The sequence below is a fragment of the Peromyscus leucopus genome, chromosome X (genome assembly GCF_004664715.2).
Source record: "Peromyscus leucopus breed LL Stock chromosome X, UCI_PerLeu_2.1, whole genome shotgun sequence".
NCBI classification, from domain to species: Eukaryota; Metazoa; Chordata; class Mammalia; order Rodentia; family Cricetidae; genus Peromyscus; species Peromyscus leucopus.
In genome coordinates, this window is record NC_051083.1 from 24,360,322 (window position 1) to 24,379,474 (window position 19,153).

Sequence of the window (19,153 nt, forward strand, 5' to 3'; positions counted from 1 at the left end):
TAGAAGAGAAGCTACTGAAGGGAACAGAGAAACTGTCATGAGTTTTAGAGCAGTGCCTGTTCCTCAGTGCTCAGTTGGTATCATGGGCTCTTCAGTTTGGGACTTCTGGCAACCTACAGGCCCAGCAGAGAAGCTCCAATGAGGCTGGGTTGAGTTGGTTGCTGGAGCAATTGCTGGCTGAACCAGGAGATCCTGAGAGGCTCCCTCTGGTGGTCATATGTGATGACACTATGTGTGAGCCTGTACCAATTCCTGAGTTGAGCACTTTATGTAACCCATGTAGATTACAAGAAAAAGACCTTTAAAAGGCTGTTTGTGGATTAGTCATTTGGAATTGGCTAGAAAATCTGTAAGAAATGAAGGGTTTTTTTTTTTCCCTGTAGGGGAATGATGCTTATTTTTAGATGCCACCTGACCTAGGCCTGTCTCTGAGCATGCTATTCTCAGGTCCTCTCCTCCAGCTGTGCACTTCTAGAATTCCTATTGAGTCTTATGTTATTCACTATAGGTGACCTCTAATACTGTCCTTGAATACTTTATTAGAGAAATGCAGCCATTATATTTTATTCATGAACCAAAGCAACAAGAAACTGGAAGAATTAATTAGTTGGGAGAAATCCTTCTGGTTGGAGAATCTCATAGAAACCTTAGAGTGTGTGAGGGGGTAGGGTGTGTGTGTGAATATGTGTGTATTAGGAACTGCCTTTTATCATCTCAAAATGTCAAGGTCAAAATGTTAGTAATGTTCTTTTTTTTTTTTTGGTTTTTCGAGACAGGGTTTCTCTGTGTAGCTTTGCGCCTTTCCTGGATCTCACTCTGTAGACCAGGCTGGCCTCAAACTCACAGAGATCCGCCTGCCTCTGCCTCCCGAGTGCTGGGATTAAAGGTGTGCGCCACCACTGCCCGGCAGTAATGTTCTTTATTGGTATTTCTGAACCTCCTTTTGTCCTTTAAATAACCCTATGAGGCACAACTGGCTGCTTAACTTTGAACTAGCCCCAGTGGATCACAACAAAAACCTGTCCCTAGTGGAATGGAGCAATACGTTGGAACTTAGTTCTACAGTCAAATAACAGAGTAGGAACTGGAAAAATTACATTGTTTCATTTGCCAAACCCAGCTTGCTACCTGCTTTTGTGCGACTTCCTCCGAGCTGAGACTGTTATATTGTTGAAGTCAAATGGTTTTTTCGTTTTTATATTGTTGACAGCCCCAAGTATTTTGTAACACATGAAGATTATGTGAAATCTGAATTTCGGTGTCCATAAACAGTTTTATTGAACCAGAGCCACAGCTGTGAATGTATGTCTGGTCTTTTGCTGCTTTTGAATGACAACATAGAGACATATAAACCTAACATCAACCACATGGCTCACAAAGTTTTAAACATTTATACTCTGACCCTAGAAAGAAAGCGTTGCCTCCCACCTCCCCAGTTACAAGGCAGAGAGGTTGAACACACAGTAATTATGTTCAACAATGTAAACAGACCTTATAGCGTGATTTAGAATGCAAGAAACCGGAAACAAAAGATTAATAAAAAGTTCGAAGTAGTGGTAGCATATGGTGTAGGCTTATCATAGCAGTGCTTAAGGACTAGGGGTGCAATGAGAAGCTTCTAGAGCCTAGGTATATCCAAATTAGTTTTTGAGACATGGTCTCTCACTGAACCTTGAGCTCACAAATTCAGCTAGACTGTCTGGACAGTGATTCCCAGGGATCCTCCTGTGTTTGCCTCCCCAGTCCTGGGATTACAAGTATATTGCTGCATTCTGCTTTTTTCTTTCTTAACATGGGTACTGGGGGTTGAATTCAAGACCTCATTTGTGTACAGCAAGCGCTTTCAGCTCTGATTTTTATAGATAGATATTCACTTCAAAAGGAAGTGATTTCAAGTGACTTGTGGTGTAGGTTAGTGGTAAAGCACTTGCTTAGTATGCATGAGACCCCGGATCTATCTACCAAAACGGAAAAGAAAGAAAAGAAAAAGGTGGAACGAGTGAAGAAAGGATTTCAAAAGATTAAATACAGAGTTCCGTAGTGGTATTTGCTCCGCCCATGACTGCGCTATAGGCCTAAAAAGAGGAGAGAGGGGCCGGCTAATGGCAGTGAACTGATAGGTGCTATCATACAGGCTCGAGACTCGAACCCGGGGGGTTGGGAAGTTCAGCCACTACCTTTAACCGCTGGGCCAACTCTCTCCTGTAGTTTCCAGAGCTCACTTACGAAGCTAAGAAGACTCACTCCTTCAGGCCGATAGCCGGAGGTCATGGGCGGAGCAAATACCATTGCAGAGTTTCCCTTTGTCCTAACAGCTTCACGCTGAAGCATATATGCAAGAGACATGAAAACATGAATACGAACACTTTACACCATGTTTAAAATAGCATTATTCATAGTATTCCAAAAGTAGAAACCACCCAAATATTTTTTCAGGAGAAAATAGAGCAACCAAATGTGTTATTGTGCCACAATGGAGTATCATTCAGCAATACAAAGGAATGAAGTGCTAATATATGGCTCTTAAAGATATTGTGCTAAGTGAAAGGGGATAGCCACAAAAGGTCACATAGCAGATGATTCCATTTAGGTGAAATATTATAGAATAGGCAAATTCATAAATAGAAAAATAGATGGGGGTTGCTGGAGGACTAAAGAGGGAATGATTGCTAATGGTTATGAAGTTACATCTAAGGGAGACTGGATGGTATTGGTGATCGCACAAGTCTAGGAATGTACCCAAGTATAAGTTGCAATTTTATAATAGATGAATTATGTATAAACTATACTTAAAACAGTTTACTGCTCCATGGCCCCTTCTGCAATGTGGGTCAGAATGCAGAATTCTTTTTTTTTATTATTTTTTAAATTTTATTTTACAATACTATACAGTTCTACATAACAACCTCAGATTCCCTTGTTCTCCCCCTTCCTGCCTCCCTCCCCTTCCCCCCAGTCCACTCCCCATTCCCACCTCCTCCAGGGCAAAGCCTCCCCCAAGGACTGAGATCGACCTGATAGACTCAGTCCAGGCAGGTCCAGTCCCCTCCTCCCAGACTGAGCCAAGTGTCCCTGTATAAGTCCCAGGTTTCAAACAGCTATCTCATGCAGCGAGCCCAGGACCTGGTACCACTGCCTAGATGCCTCCCAAACAGATCAAGCCAATCAACTGTCTCACCTATTCAGAGGGCCTGATCCAGTTGGGGACCCCTCAGCCTTTGGTTCATAGTTCATGTGTTTCCATTCATTTGGCTATTTGTCCCTGTGCTTTATCCAACCTTGGTTTCATCAATTCTCGCTCATATAAACCCTCCTCTTTCTCGCTAATTAGACTCCCGGCGCTCCACCCTGGGCCTAGCCGTGGATGTCTGCACCCAGATTCCTCAGTCCTTGGATGGGGTTTCTGGCACAACTATTAGGGTGTTTGGCCATCCCATCACCAGAGTAGGTCAGTCCCGGCTGTCTCTCGGCCATTGCCAGCAGTCTTTTGTGGGGGTATCTTTGTAGATTTCTGTGGGCCTCTTTAGCACTTTGTTTCTTCCTTTTCTCATGTGGTCTTCATTTACCATGGTCTCCTATTCCTTGTTCTCCCTCTCTGTTCTTGATCCAGGTGGGATCTCCCACTCTCTTTCCCTCGACCCTCGCCATTCATTGCTCCCACTCATGTCCAGGCTGTTCATGTAGATCTCATCCATTTCTCAGTCATTGGGTGGTCCCCGTGTCTTTCTTGGGGTCCTGTTTTACAGGTAGCCTCACTGGTGATGTGAGTAGCAGTCCAGTCATCCTTGTTCCACATCTAGTACCCTCCTATGAGTGAGTACATACCATGTTTGTGTTTCTGAGTCTGGGTTACCTCACTCAGGATGATTTTTTCTAGATCCATCCATTTGCCTGCAAACCTCATGATGTCATTGTTTTTCTCTGCTGAGTAGTAGAATGAAGAATTCTTAAAGTGACAGCCACCTTATCAAAACAGATACCTCAAGGGATTGGCTCTCCCACCAGGTTATCTAGATTTGTCACTTGGGTCCAGGCTGATTGTATCTCGAATTCAGTGAAAAGGGATAACTAGAATTCTAGTTCTCAGAAAAACAAGGCAAATTAAAAGATCATAGCAGAATAACTAGTTTCCTTGGGCTTTCCCTGTGATTATATCTAGCTTGGTTCCCACTTCCCTGACCTCTGATTTCCTTTATTCTGAAGGGAGAGCAGTGAGACTCTCAGTTGGCTACTGCTATTCATTGCCACTCCTGAGGGAGGACTGTTAGCTCCTTGCAGGTTGCTACAAGGACCCATTGCTTACCTGTATGTATCTTGTCTCTTTTCTTCTCTGTTACTTTATTTTATCCTCTCTCGCTTCTTCCTTTCCTCTCTGTCTCTCTACCTCCCAGCTCTTTTAAGACAGGGCCTCTCTCTGAAGCTCTGGTTATCCTGGAACTTGCTATACAGACCAGGATGGCCGTGAACTTGCAGCAGCCTTCCTGCCTTAGCCTTTCAGGTGTGCCATTAGACCCAGTTGTAGATATCTTTTTATAAATAGTTATCAGCCTCTTCTGTGTCATACTCCTTGGTCCTCACTTCTAGATGGTAAAGACAATAATGGCTATTGAGAGTTTGAGACAATCTCCCTGATTATCTCTATTTGAATTTTGCTGGCACCAAAGAATAGGTAGTTTAGGATTTTCTTTTCCGTACTACTAACTAGTTAAATACAAATGGCAGTGAAGATAGCTCTGAAAATTTTGGAAAGTCCCAAGGGCCTAAACATTAGCTGTGGCACAGACAAATCATTTTGATTAATGAATAAGTGTTTGCTTGTCCCTGAGAGGGTAAAAAGACTAGGCATTAACTTTCAATCTCTCTGTCACATGTTTTGGGAGGTCAGAGGAGGTCACATAGCTAGACTGGGGATTCATGCAAATATCTCAGTGGTTTGTCCACTTTGAATAGAGGAAACTCAGATTTGAAGGAAATTAGTCTAATAAATGCAAACACTTTAATCGTATTTTTAGGAAAAAAGATTTAAAATTTCTGTCATAGATTCCTATTTTAGTGATCTAATTCACTGATCCTTGAAAAAAGCAACCATAGGAGGCCCCATAAAAAGCACCATTGGAGCTGGGTGTGGTTACTCACAGCTTTAATCCCAGCACTCGGGAGGCAGAGGCAGGTGGACCTCTGTGAGTTTGAGGCCAGCCTGGTCTACAAAGTGAGTTCTGGGACAGCTAAGTCTATTAAAACCGCTCCCTAAAAAAAGCACCGTAGGATCACCCTAGTCTCCTCAAGCTGAAATGGATCCTGGGTTTGGGTGGTACTGTTGTCAGCCAGAGACTCCACACAGTCATCTTAACAATATCCTGAGGCAAGTGCTCCTCCAACCTCAGTTTCATAGCAGGGGAGAATGAGACCAAGTAGGGCTCAGAAAATGACCTATAATTATATCACTAGGGAGTGTTGCAGCTAAGTTGGAACTCAGCACCGCTCCAGGGTCTTAGATGTGCTACCTTTCAGGACGAAATCTGAAAGTACAGCGGGGAAATATGTATTAAAGAATTAGTTTGGGCTTTATCGAGCACTAAGCCCTGGGTTCCATCCCTAGCACCATATAAACTGGGAGTGATAGTGCACACCTGCTGCCTGCAGCAATCGGAAGGTGGAAGTAGGGGATCAAAAGTTCAGGTGTGGGCCAGTGGTGGCATATGCCTTTAGTCCCAGCACTCGGAAGGCAGAGCCAGGTGGATCTCTGAGTTCGAGGCCAGCCTGGTCTACAGAGCAAGATCCAGGACAGGCACCAAAACTACACAAAGAAACCCTGTCTCGAAAAAACAAAGAAACAAACAAAAAGTTCAAGTGTGTTGGTGCATGCCTTTAATCTCAGCACTCTGCAGGCAGAGGCAGATGATCTCTGTAAATTTGAGGCCAGCTTGGTCTACAGAGAGAGTTCCAGGACAGCCAGGGATACACAGAGAAACACTATCTCAAACCTACCCACCAAAAATGTTCAAGGTCATCTTCAGCTATATAGCAAGTTGGAGGGTGGCTTGAACTATATGAGATCCTGTCTCAAAAACAAAGTAGTATTTGATGTTTGAATCTAGCATGCTTGTAAATACGCTACCACTGAACTACAGTGCCAGCCAGCCGATTGTTTTAAGATATACTTATGAAAAATTATAGCAACATGTTATAGTGACCTACAGCCTAAGATGATCATAAATAATCAGTATTTTCTTTTAGATATTTTTCTGCATTTGTGAAAACTTTTTGTAAGGTGAATGATCAGTTCTACTTTTCAAAAATGGCCACAACACTCTTTCTGGGTTCTGGGTGATTTCTAGAAACTCAGCACTCCCCCATCATCAGGATTGTGATCTATTTTCTTTCCACTTGACCTTGAGTGTGCTTTTGCAACAGCCACGATAGGCAGTATGTGACAAGAGGACTTCTGAGGCTAAGTGAGGTCAAATGACATAGCTTCTGCCTGGTCTCTCTCAGGACGCAGACACCGTAGAGCCTGGGGCCTCCAAGTAAGAAGGCCTGCCACCCAATCCCAATGCAGCCATAGTGGAGAGGCCACATGGCGGTGCCATGTGGAGCCTTAGCTATTCTAGTCCTCACTTGTTGACTCTCCCAAGCCAGGCACAGATGGTAGTGAGCAAGCCTTCAAATGATTTCAGGCCCTGCTGTCTGTGGCTCCTGAGCAATCTCTAGTGAGAACTGTCTTTTTCTGGTAAAATTCCAGTGCTAATGGGAGACAAAAACAAGGCACTTGGTCCTATGTATGCCATCATAGTTTGAGATCAAGTATCAATAATCTATATATCTCATATTACTTTTATGGTTATGATAACAGTGATACAACTACTTTCTGCCTCCCAGCACTGGGATCATAAGTATGTGTTACCTATTCTGCTTTCTGCATGGATTCTTTGGATCTAACTCAGGTCCTCATGCTTGTGTGGCAAGCACTTTCCTGAGGCAAGCTTTCTGCCTAGTCCTTTATAGTAGTATCAGAAGGTAAAAGGACAGATATTATATTAAACCTAGCTGTCTGGGGCTGAAGAAAAAGGTCTGCCCAACCCAAAGCTGTGCTCCTTGAGCTACTTTCTTGAGCTTCTAGTCAGAGGTCAAGAGTTTCTTTTACCTCGCTCACCCAATCCATTTGGGATAGAGCTGCTCCCAGCCCCTCGCCCCCATACCACCTCCCTGCCATTCATGGTAGACCATAGCAGTAATTCAAGATACTAGTTTTCTTGCTTTCTCTGAGCAAGTCAGTGACATGTTTTCTTGCTCACCGTGGTCTTCTGCTGGCCTTAGATCCTCAAGGTCAAAGACAGACCCAGAAACTTTAGAGGTTGCCTTATCAATTTATTGAGTCCTGTCCAGTCTTCACTTTCTGGCTTCTGGAAATGAAAATGTTCAAAAGCATCACTAGAAGCACCTGGGGCTGTTAACCTGCCTGGCACTAATACCACTTCTAGTATCTCTACTTCCTTGTGTTTGGGCTTGCATGATGCTTCCAGAGATGAACCTGGAAATTCTGGATCCTTAAGTCGAGACAGATTTGGCTTTATCCTGGAAAGATGAATATAGTGTAGAGTATCTGAAGGCTGACTCAGTACTCAGAGAAAGATCAAGTTTTAAACCCCTTATGACCAATAGCATGTGTTAATGCCACTAAACTCAGTTTTAGAACACAGAATCAGGGGCTGGAGAGATGGCTCAGCAGTTCAGAGCACTTGCTGCTCTTCCAGAGGTCCTGAGTTCAATTTGGTGGCTCACAACCATCTAGAATGAGATCTGGTGCCCTCTTCTGGAGTGCAGGCACACATACAGGCAGAACACTGTGTACATAATAAATAAATCTTAAAAAAAGAAAAACCAAAACCAACCAAACAAACAAACAGCCAAAACCAAAAAACCACAGTCATTGAATTCCAGATCTGAAATGACCCTCACAGGACTCATTTTATGGAGGAGAAGACTAAAGGCCATGGAAGTCAGGAGGCCTTTTCCCATCATCCCACAGCTGGGTAGAAGCAAAATCAGCCATGTACTTGAAGATTTGTTACATTGTTTGGGTCTTTCTAAACTGTACCCTTCAGAGTGAAGAGATCAGGGGCCTATTTCGTCTCACACAAGTTCTTTTCAAAAGGGGTGAAGTACATCATATAGAGTTTTAAAGTCAAAAAATGTAGTCCCATAGAACTGCTTGTGAGTGCTGTACCAATAGTGTTGTCTTGCCTTATTCTCACAAGTACATAAGGGGAAGTCTTGTTTCTCCGCCTAAGGGATGTGAGGAAAGTGGCACAGAGCTGAAAGCCTAGGCAGGACCTTGTGGGAGAGCACATGCTGGGGATCCAACTTCATTTTCCCAGCCTCCAAATTTAGCTTTTCCAGGGATGTGCCAATGTGCCACCAATCAGCCATAAGGGAATTGGTCAACTGAAAATGGATGAGGAACTTTGTTGTACACCCAGATGCTGAATTATTTATTCAAATAAAGGATGGACTAGAGTTTGGGGGGTTAATTTTTGTCTAGGCTTTGTATAGCAGGGCCTTTTGGCAATGGGCACAGTCAAGGGCTTCTTCAGAGTAATCTGTTGGCTTCTAACATTTTGCTCTGAGAGATGAATGCCCTCAAAATCATGCTGATCATGCCCACAAGGCTATTGGTCTAATCTGTCCTGGACCACACAGTAACTACTGGCAAACTTGCTTATTTGCTTTTACATCTTTTGTTCATGTATCTTCCAGTCACACTTCTTTTTCTCCTCTCCCCTCTCTCTTTCTCATTTATGATAACATTAATATTAAAACTTCTTTGCTATTTTAGGTGGTTGCAAGAAGTTCCAATGGGCTTTGTTGCCCCAGTGGTCCAGAAATAATGCATACAATTGAATTAATTCAATAAAGGTTATTGAACACCGACTGCACTCCAGGCCCAGACACAGAGAGGCAAAAATGACTAAGGTTTTCATACCACAGAAGATGAAAGTAAAGGAGAAGTTAGTAATTGATGTGAACTTCATAGGAATTCTGATAAGGGAGACTTTGAAAGAGCCTAAGCAGAATGCAGCAGCTCTCTCTCTCTCTCTCTCTCTCTCTCTCTCTCTCTCTCTCTTCTCTCTCTCTCTTCTCTGTCTCTCTCTCTCTTTCTGGGGAAACAAATGCAATCTCTATAGGTGAGGACATGCAGCAAAAGAGATCTACAGAGTAAACCAGAACTTTCCAGGCAGAGAGCAAGAAGCCATTCAAAGAAGAGGAGCAGCACATTCAAAGGCATGGCATCTGGGGGCAGATATGCTGAGAGCCACCATTTAGTTTAGGGTGGCATGTTCTTTTATACTTAGTCGGGGCCTTGATTATACTTCTTGATCTTTATCCAAGTGATTTCCTGCCTTCTTTCATGTCTAGAATCCATTACATCTTTACCAACGCCCAACTATGCACAGGCTAGGTTTCCTTTAAATGATACAGATCCCTATTCTGAGGGTGAGCTGACCCATTCAGAGTAGCTTTTAACATCAAAGTACTAAGTGGCACCATTGATGCTATCACTGCTAACACATGCTTGTCTTTGTCGGGCTCTGGCGAATTGAGTTTATGGGATAGAGTCTGTTTTCATCTGCTGTTGAAGACTTTGATCCTGGCCTTTTGGGGCCTTCATGCTGAGACTAAGCCTTACAGATATTTTCTTGCCTTAAGGGATTAGATAAAAGATCTAGGTGTCCTGCATGCTTTTTAAAGACCCTTTGTAGGTAAATAATGGTTGTATAGAAGAGATGCTATCTTCTCAGGCAGAATACCACCAGCATGAACTAAGGAAAATTCTGTTCCATTCTAGCTCTTCTGGGCATTGTCATCCATTGCTTCAATCTCCTTCACCACTGGAGTTGCTTTTCCTTTCTGCAGAGCTGACTCCACTAGACTTCATTTTCCAGAGCCCAAGTGGGCATGACTATATGCTGATAAAACTTTATTTCTAAAATTAAATGACCTGAATGTTCCTATGGGATGCAATTTGCAGAGGCTTGATGTAGGTGATTCAGGTCAACAAGGGATTTCAAAATCAGACTGTAGGATGCTGTCATTCTTCGATGCAGTGGCTTCAAGGTCGTATGCAGAGCTATCATATGCCAGCAAAATGTACCTGTTGGGAAGAAGGAACAAAAAATAAGTGGAAGAAACAATGAGCCCCTTCTCAGGTGCAAATGATGATGTGTTCAGGGTTCCTATACCATACTGAGCTGACAGAGTTGGTCAGTTCATTATGGTGTCTGATCCAAGCCACATACTTCTTTCTTGTTGCTCCCATATCTGGCTGGACTCAAGTTACTCCTCCATTTGTGATATCCCACTGGATCCCAGACAGAGTTCCTTTCATTTTTCTCACCCATGTTGTCTCTATTTGCACTCTTCCCAGCCATCCCTTAGTCCCTTCTCCTTGTTTTTTTAAACTCAGTCTCAGGAGAGACATCAGCAACTCCTTTGGGGGTTCCTAGGAGGTAATCCAAACACAGTTGATTATATCATGTTTACTTTCCCCTACTGATTCTGGGTCTAGTCGCCATACCTGACATCCTCTATCCATGTCTACAGATGGATGGGCTGTGGAGATAGCTCAGTGGTAAAGCTCTTGCCATGTAGTCATAGGACTTGAATTCAGATCCCCAGACCCCATGTGTAACTGGATGTGGTAACACATTCATGTGTAATTCTAGAGCTCCTGTGATGAGATGAGAATGAGACAGGGGAAGCCAAGGAAGCTGGTGGGTCAGCTAGCCTGATGTACACAGTGGTGAATAATAGATCCTCTCGCTAAGAAGGTAGGAGGCAAAGAGCAACGCCCAGGGTTGCCCCCTGTCTGTACACACCCACACACCTCCAACTCTTCCCCAAATGAAAAGGTTGCTGATGAATTTATTCTCCAAAGTGGCTTTTTCATTGTAGCACTGTAGCCTGGAGTAGCTGCTGCAGTAGAAACTTGGTTAGATTTCAGGTAGTCCCCTTCCCCCCTCTTTGTGATATGTCTCAGTCTGTTGCCCAGTCTGATCTTGAATTCATGGCACTCTTTCTGCCATATCTTCCAAGTACTGGGATTATATGCATGAGCCACTCTGTCCAGCACCAACTTTCCTTCAGGAGCAGGACCAAGTCTCTGCAATTCTTCGAATAGCTGAGGTGTTTTTGTTTTTTGACAAGACCTCTGAATTGTGGGTCTACAGCCTGTCATCTTACTTTTCCCTCATCAGAGGTTTCCCTTCTCACATGTCATAAGAGATTGTGACCATCGTGTTTTTGTAAAACTGAGAATGCTAACCCTGCTTTCTAATTTTATTCCTTCCCTTATATTATTGGTTATGTTATTGGTTGCTACTGACTTCTGCAATGTAATTCTTCCCTGGGTACTCATCAGTAGGTGTACTTTTCAACTTGGCACAGCTCAGACCTCAAACTTTGAAAGTTTTAAAGCAGCTGAGTTACACAGATGCTCAATAAATCAGTCACTTTTTATTGCTTGTAAGGTGATTACCCTATTTTGTTCATAGTGACTTTTCTAGTTGATTAAAGTGCAGTTTCATCAGGACATGGTTGAGTCCTCTAAATATGTTAATACATAAAGCAATGAGAGAGGTCTGAACACAAATATTTTTATAACCACCTTCAATGTTTTAACCATTGATTCCAAGTCTTTTGTGGCCTTCATACTATAATTCAAATTTCCATGTTTTTTGCCAAAGTAATTTTTATTTGGTGCATTTTCCAGGCTCTTGCCTTTGTAGAAGTTGTTTATTTTTTTTTCTGTTAATCTGAGTGAGCATTGATCCTGCTACAAAAATTTCCGGTGCCTCAAATTGGTTCCTATGTGATTTGGAAATGAGACTTTGAGGGTGGCAGAACATGGGAGGTTTATGATTGATTGGTTTCCAGGCCAGGGCAGCCTGAACAGTTGGAATGGAATTGTTATCTAAGACATTCAAATCTTTTACTGTCCTGACAGCAAGACCTGTTTGTTTTAAGAAAAACTTAAATGAGTGTCTGTTCCCAGAGTTTTGTATGGCTCTTGGCTGTCAATGGTCTGTCCTATTGCTTTTGTTGATATCCATGGTGGTCCTCCTTTCTCAGAGGGCTGCTGCCACCTACAGATTGCCTTGATTGTCACTTATGGTTAAAAGTTTCTCTGCAGCTACTGTTGTACATCTGGACGTCTGTGATGATAACCACAGAGGCTGTTTATTTTTTTCGTTTATTCTGCCTCTCAGGAGAATCAATGATTTTCGTTATTATTATTTACCATTCTGATGGTTTCCTTTTGTAGAATATGGAAAGAAACTCATATTTATTTGTGAACTGTGTTTGCAATTTTGCCTATTCACTAAAATTTGCCATCTTGTGTGCTCTTGAGCTTAGCATCACTGTAACAAAATGTCTGATCTAGTCAACCTAAAAAGAAGAAGGGTTTGTGGGGTTCATGGTTTTTGAGAATCGTCTGTGATCAATTAGCCACCTTGCTTTGGGATTGGTGACAGTGTCCATCGCGATATGATTTTGTGCTGGAACCGACACTTCATGGCCAGGATATGAGAGAGGAGTGAGGGGAAGGAGCTAGGGCCCAACACTCCCGTTTGAGGCACAAGTCTTATCATATTAAGGACCCCCTCCCCTTCAGCTCCACCTCTTCAAGGTTTCACTACCTTTCAATAGCACCACCTTGAGGATAAAGTGTGTAATACATGAACTTTTAGGGGACATTCAAGAACCAAACTATAGTACCAAGTCAGTAGTGGTGCTTTAAAGGTTAGTCACTGACTTGGAAATTGTGTAGAATGGTGAAAAGTTAAACTCACCAGAAACACATCTGGCACCTGTGGTCAGAAAAGATAACTGTCTTCCTTTATGTTTCCATGGTCGTACTGTGAACAAGTAGCCTTTTTCTGTTTTATTTAGTTTCTCATTAAAAACAAACCCCCATGACTCACGCCTTTAATCCCAGCACTCTAGAGGCAGAGCCAGGCAGATCTCTGTGAGTTCGAGGCCAGCCTGGTCTACAAAGTGAGTTCCAGGACAGGCTCCAAAAGCTCCACAGAGAAACCCTGTCTCAAAAACAACAAAAACAACAAACAAAAATCCAACCAAACCTGTGCTTCTTTTGTCAGTAATTTTACTGTTTAAAGTGTCCTTGAAATACTACATTATAGTGCTGCCTGTGTTCCTATGTGCTAGAGCATTGTTTGCAAGTGCTTTGTGGAGAAAATATATCTGATAGAGAAACTTCGATCAGGCCTCAGCAATGGTGCAGTTGTGGTTGAGTTCCAGGATACTGAATGAGTAATGTCTATCAAATAAGATGTCTTTAAATAGAAACACAAACAAAAAAGGCGATATAGTGATAGGTTGGAAAAAAAGTTGTGAGCAGAGACTTGTAGGATTTGTTTGGGGGCATTGCTTGGTATTTCCTAATTCAGTGTTCAGTATTCATTGCAGAAGATAACTAGTGAGTAATAAGGATGAACTGTGTACCTATTACATTACAGCAGAGATACTGATGTGGAAATAATTTTTATGTTATGGAAAAATGGAAGCAAGGAATGGTGGCACATGCTTGTAATCCTAGTACCCAAGAGGCAGAGGTAAGAAGACTAGGAGTTCTAGGTCATTCTTTGTGACATAATAAGTTCAAGGCCAGTCTGGGCTACATGAGACCCTGTCTAGAAACAAACAAACAAACAAACAGAAAAGAAATCAGTGGTAATGTACTTGCCTAACATGTGAAAGGCCCATCCAACACACACAGCACCACACACACACACACACACACACACACACACACATTTCCCCTCATCCCCTTCACACTACACCATACCACACACACATATCCCAAATGCACCCCCACACCCTACCCCACACCAACACACACACACAACACAACACACATAACACACCACATACAATACCACACACACACCCTTTCCTACCCCACTACACATACACACACACACACCCCACAACATACTACACATAACACACCACACACAATACCAGAGAGAGAGAGAGAGAGAGAGAGAGAGAGAGAGAGAGAGAGAGAGAGAGAGAGAAGGAGAGAAGAAGAGAAGAAACATAGATACAGTTCTTGGATTATGGTGCTATATTCATGTTGTGGTCATGCTTATTTTGTTTCTTTGTGGAGCTGGGGATGTAACCCAAGCCCTCATGAATGCTGTAAAGACACTCTTGTCCTGAGCTACACACGAGCCCTGTTTGCATTTTTAACAGGTGGACTTCTCTTCCAGGAGTAACTAGCATGGTCAGTGCAGGAGCCATGAGTGCCTCTGGGAACCTAATGGACTTCCTTGATGAGCCCTTCCCTGATGTAGGGACCTATGAGGACTTCCACACCATAGACTGGCTGAGGGAAAAGTCCCGGGACACTGACAGACACAGAAAGGTAGGTGGTACTATGCTAAAGGGGTCTTTAACAATAGTTCCACAATGGTTCCATCTATAGGTTATGATCTGAGTCTGAGGCTATGTGTCACATGTTGGTTGCACAAAAGGAAAGCACTAGTATAAGAAGCAGAGACAAAGACTGAGAGTTACACTGTCAGGTACTTTGGGTAGAAATATGACCAGTGAAAGCAACAAAGGGACCCTGGAGTCAGACACATTTGGACCACATCTTGCTCTTGACACCTTCATGGTGGTTGAGTTTGAGGCTGTCCTTTCCGAGCCTCATTTAATCATCCTTGAGAATAAAAGTGATTACATTGAAGATTGTATTGTGTGTGTGTGAGAGAGACCATGCTGCCAGAAATCTAGTTGGCATTCGGTGTATACTAGAATGGGACACAGTGCAGTTATATGGCAAATGCTGTGGGCTCATTTAGGAGGAATGACTAGAGAAGGCATTTTTCAGAGACGTAAGATTTTAATTTTGTCTCTCAGTGTGACCAAGAGTTTGGTAGTCAGAGAGAGGGAAAGGATCCTAAATATCAGGAGTGTTTTTTTTTTTTTTAAGTTACAGAAGCATGAAAGAATGTTATACATTCAGGTTATTCAGGGGAGTCTTGGGGTTGTTGGAGAGTTCGCAGAAGGAGATGAATAGAGATGAGCCTAGATGAGTGAGCTATGGGGCTGTGTTAGGAATGATTAAATGCCCCATGGGGAGGAGTTGGTCAAGGCCACAGAGGACAGTAAGGAGGTGCTGCAGAGAGAAAAACAGGAAGCTTAGGAGTGTGGTCAGGAGGAAGGAGGAGTTCTTCCTGGAGGCTGTAAAAATGATGGACATAGGATCAGGGTCAAGCCATGATGGGCTTTAGAGGAGGGAATAGAGTGAAATGGAGTCATAGAACCACAGACTCTTGTCAGACAAAGTGAGCCTTTTGCTAATGAGTGGAGGAAATGGAGTGGGGAATGTCCTGCAGCAGGGGCTGGCAGACAGCATGCTGTGCAGCTCAGTGTGAAGTTGGAGCTCACCCTGGAGAGTGAGAGACTCCTAGCCAGCAGATGGCTGCTGAAGCTTGAGACATGGCCAAGGTGGCTTAGGCACTTAAAGAGAGAGGGGGTGGTGGTGGAAACAGGACCCTGGAAATGTTAGGCTACAGGTTCTGGGTACAGAGGGAGGCAGGTCAGGTGGAATCAGAGCCAGAGACTTGGAAGAAGCAGACAGGGGTGAAATAGGGAACCAAAAATAGGTGGGAAGATAATGATGTTAGAGGAGTGCAAGGCTCCCGCAAAATGGGGAGGGAAAAGGCATGCTATAAAAATGTCATAGTCGGGTGGTGGTGGTGCATGCCTTTAATCCCAGCACTCAGGAGGCAGAGGCCGGTGATCTTTGTGAGTTCGAGGCCAGCCTGGTCTACAGAGTGAGATCCAGGAAAGGCACAAAGCTACACAGAGAAACCCTGTTTCGAAAAACCAAAAAAAAAAAAAAAAAAAGAAAAGAAAAAAAAAGAAAGAAAGAAAGAGAAAAAGAAAAAAAATGTCATAATGATCTCTAAAGTGTTAGAGTACCCCCAAAAGAACACAATTAAAAATCCATATTGAATTTGATTTGTTCTTTGATTATCTAAAATTCATCATGACGGGAGACACTGATCCTGTATTGCATCCTTATAGCTTTGTGAACCAGAAATCCCATTTTATTTAAGATTGATTTATTATGTATTCAGTGTTCTGCCTGCCTGCCAGAAGAGGGCGCCAGATCTCATTACAGATGGTTGGGAGCCACCATGTAGTTGCTGGGAATTGAACTCAGGATCTCTGGAAGGATAGCCGGTGCTCTTAACTGCTGAACCATCTCTCCAGCCCCCAGAAAGCCCATTTAATCATTGTCCTGCATTGTTGCATGAACAGCATGACTGGGAATTTGGTAGCATGATTATATTCATCTTCTCAGTCACATTGTTTCCCGAGGAATATACTTGAGAGAAAGAAGCATGAACTGGAATTGTGTTCTGATCAACTGCTGTATATACTTCATTTCCAGATAACCAGCAAAAGTAAGGAGTCAATCTGGGAGTTCATCAAGAGCCTGCTGGATGCATGGTCAGGATGGGTGGTGATGCTACTCATCGGACTACTGGCAGGTATGTGCAAGATATATATGCGTGCTGTTCTCCTAACACCCCCAAACTCCAGATGTTTGGGAGACACTGAAGCTATGGAGTATTCACCTTCTCTTTCAATGCAAGGGATTTATTGCTTGAACTATTTAAGATCAAAATACCTGAACGAATATTTTTTTCCTAGAATCTACCAAGACTAAGGCAGGAGCCTAACCCTAACTGTGACACCACAGACCAAAACAGAGATGGCTCACAAAACAAGTGTGGGCTTCTGGGAAGTTGTAATTAACAGCACTGCTTAGCCCTGTTCACATACTCAATAGATTTATGACTACCCTTGATTTTTACCAAAAGCACACATTTTATATTCTGTTATACCTAGCTATGTATAGGATTTCAAAATATGGAAGCATTTATAAGTTTGAAGCATCAGGCACCATATATGATTTTCCTACTACTGGGAAGCCCTAAAATGCATGACATTCAAAATAATGCTAACCACCACGGGATCGAAGGTGAGTCCAGGACAGTTGCATCTAGAATATACACTGTTCCTACCCTTAGAGACTTCTCATCCTCCGTTGTCATAATCTCAGTGTCATTTCATGGATAGTAGATATTTGGCTCTTTGTGGTAGTTATTTGCTGAAGTTAACTTCTTTTTAGGTGGCTATGAAGATTGGTGTTAAACAACCTTTCTGGAGAAAACACTATGATGCTGAGTAAAGACCTTCTCCCTTCCTTCATGATTCTAATGTGCAACTGGAGACAACAAACACTTAGAAAGCTGGTTCTATGGACACAGTAGGAAGAGAAGGAAGGTGTAGAATGAACGGGTTTTGGAGATAGCCCCCCCCCCAGTGTTCTTTGAATTCAGATGCATATTGGAGGGAGATCTAGAAAGTAGCACCATTTTCCCATGGCTCCAGTGGTGGTGGGGAGGACTCAAGTGTCCACCTGCCTGGATGGACGTTCCCTTGTTTTAACTTGGGATCTCCTCATAGAGAAATCACACGTATCCTCTGCATAACTAATTTACCAAAGCTTACCGTCAGGGGGCACTGTTGCACCACAGACCGAAGCATAGATGGTTCACAAAACAACTTGGTCAGCAAAGGAGATTGAGGGGATGAAGAGTAATATGACTGTGAGTGGCTGAAAAATGATGGCTCTCAGGGTGATCATCAGATCTTGCTCAAATATCACTTTTCACTTGAAACTTTCTCTGATCACTTCTCTAAAAAAAAAAAATCACATTTTTCTCTCATTGATCCTCTTCCTCACCAGTTTCTCTTTCTCTATGTCTGTCTCTCTCTCTCTGTGTAACAGTTTTACTGAATTAAACTACACATATTGCATGATTAACCCATTTAATGTGTACAATTAAATGGTTTTTTAGTATATTTACTAAATATACAGAGTTGCGCAGTTATTATCATGACCAATTTTGTAACAGTTCTGTCATTCCCACCTAAATATCATCTGCACCTTTTAGTTATGGAAGGATCTAAACCATTACCAGTCTACTTCCTTTCACTGTCTGTTCTGGACATTTCATGTAAATGGAGTTGAACATTATGAGTGTCTTTTGAAGTGGACTCAGGTCTAGATGCCTGGCCTGACCCTAACTGTGGCACAAACACTAAATGACAAAGACTTTTCTTTCTAGTACATAAACTAGTCGAACTACAGATATACACATGCATAAGCACATATACATGCATACATATACACATATATACACATACATCCATATACATATACATGCATACGTATGTACACACACACACACACACACACACACACACACACACACACACACACACACGCAACCTGTTATTGAAGACTGGGGTTTTGTGGGCCTGGATATACCTTTAGGGCTCAGTAGCAAGAGGGATACAAATAAGACAGTCAGGGAAGAATGCACAATATGAAAGGAGAAAAAAGATTTAGGGTCAAGCTTTGAGGAAACACCACTTTAGAAAGCTAGGTGGAGGAGCAGGAAAGATCAAGGGAAACAGAAGAGCTAAACATTGCAGAAGCAATGAGCTTCTGGAAGAGTGGAGTGCTTGGCAGTTTCAAATGATGCCGAGAAGCCTAAGACTAGGATTGGCAACCTTCCTTCTATAAAAGGCTAGCAAATAAGTGTTTTCAGTTTCTTGAGCTGTGTAGTTCCAGTCTCTATAATTAGACTCTGACACTATGGCAGGAAGAATAACCACAGTTAGTGTCCAGTAATAAAGTGTGGCTATCCTGGGATAAAGCTTTATTAACAAAAGGGCAGTGAGCTCCATATGGCCTCTTGGTTGTGTTTTGTATGACCTGTTCCGGAAAATGAAGACTGGGTACGGGTGATTGCTTTCCTAGTGGAAGGAAGGAATGAACTATACTGAGGGGAAGAGGAAAGAAGGAAAGCTACAGGACAGTGTCTGGAGGGGAATGTGGACTAGGGGCAACTTAAATGTTGATGAGAAAGAGCCCTCGGAAAGGGAAGGGTTGTTGATTTGTTCACGTGTTTAGTGCATGTGGTGTGCATTACATGTGGTGTGTGTGTGTGAGTAAGTCCACCAGTACACACGTATTTGG

The 19,153-nt window shown here is 42.8% G+C and overlaps 1 protein-coding gene across 3 annotated transcripts in view; it reads left to right on the forward strand.

Annotated features, from left to right (window-relative positions):
* Clcn4 (chloride voltage-gated channel 4) overlaps positions 1 to 19,153 on the forward strand; it is a 71,437-nt gene that overhangs the window by 14,887 nt on the left and 37,397 nt on the right. For 2 of the 3 annotated variants that reach the window (XM_028885939.2, XM_028885938.2), the window contains exons 3-4: positions 14,278 to 14,449; positions 16,490 to 16,589. In XM_028885939.2, coding sequence (XP_028741772.1) covers positions 14,278 to 14,449; positions 16,490 to 16,589 — 272 coding nt within the window. The remainder of the gene's footprint in view (positions 1 to 14,277; positions 14,450 to 16,489; positions 16,590 to 19,153) is intronic. The other variant, XM_037199206.1, reaches the window with a different exon arrangement.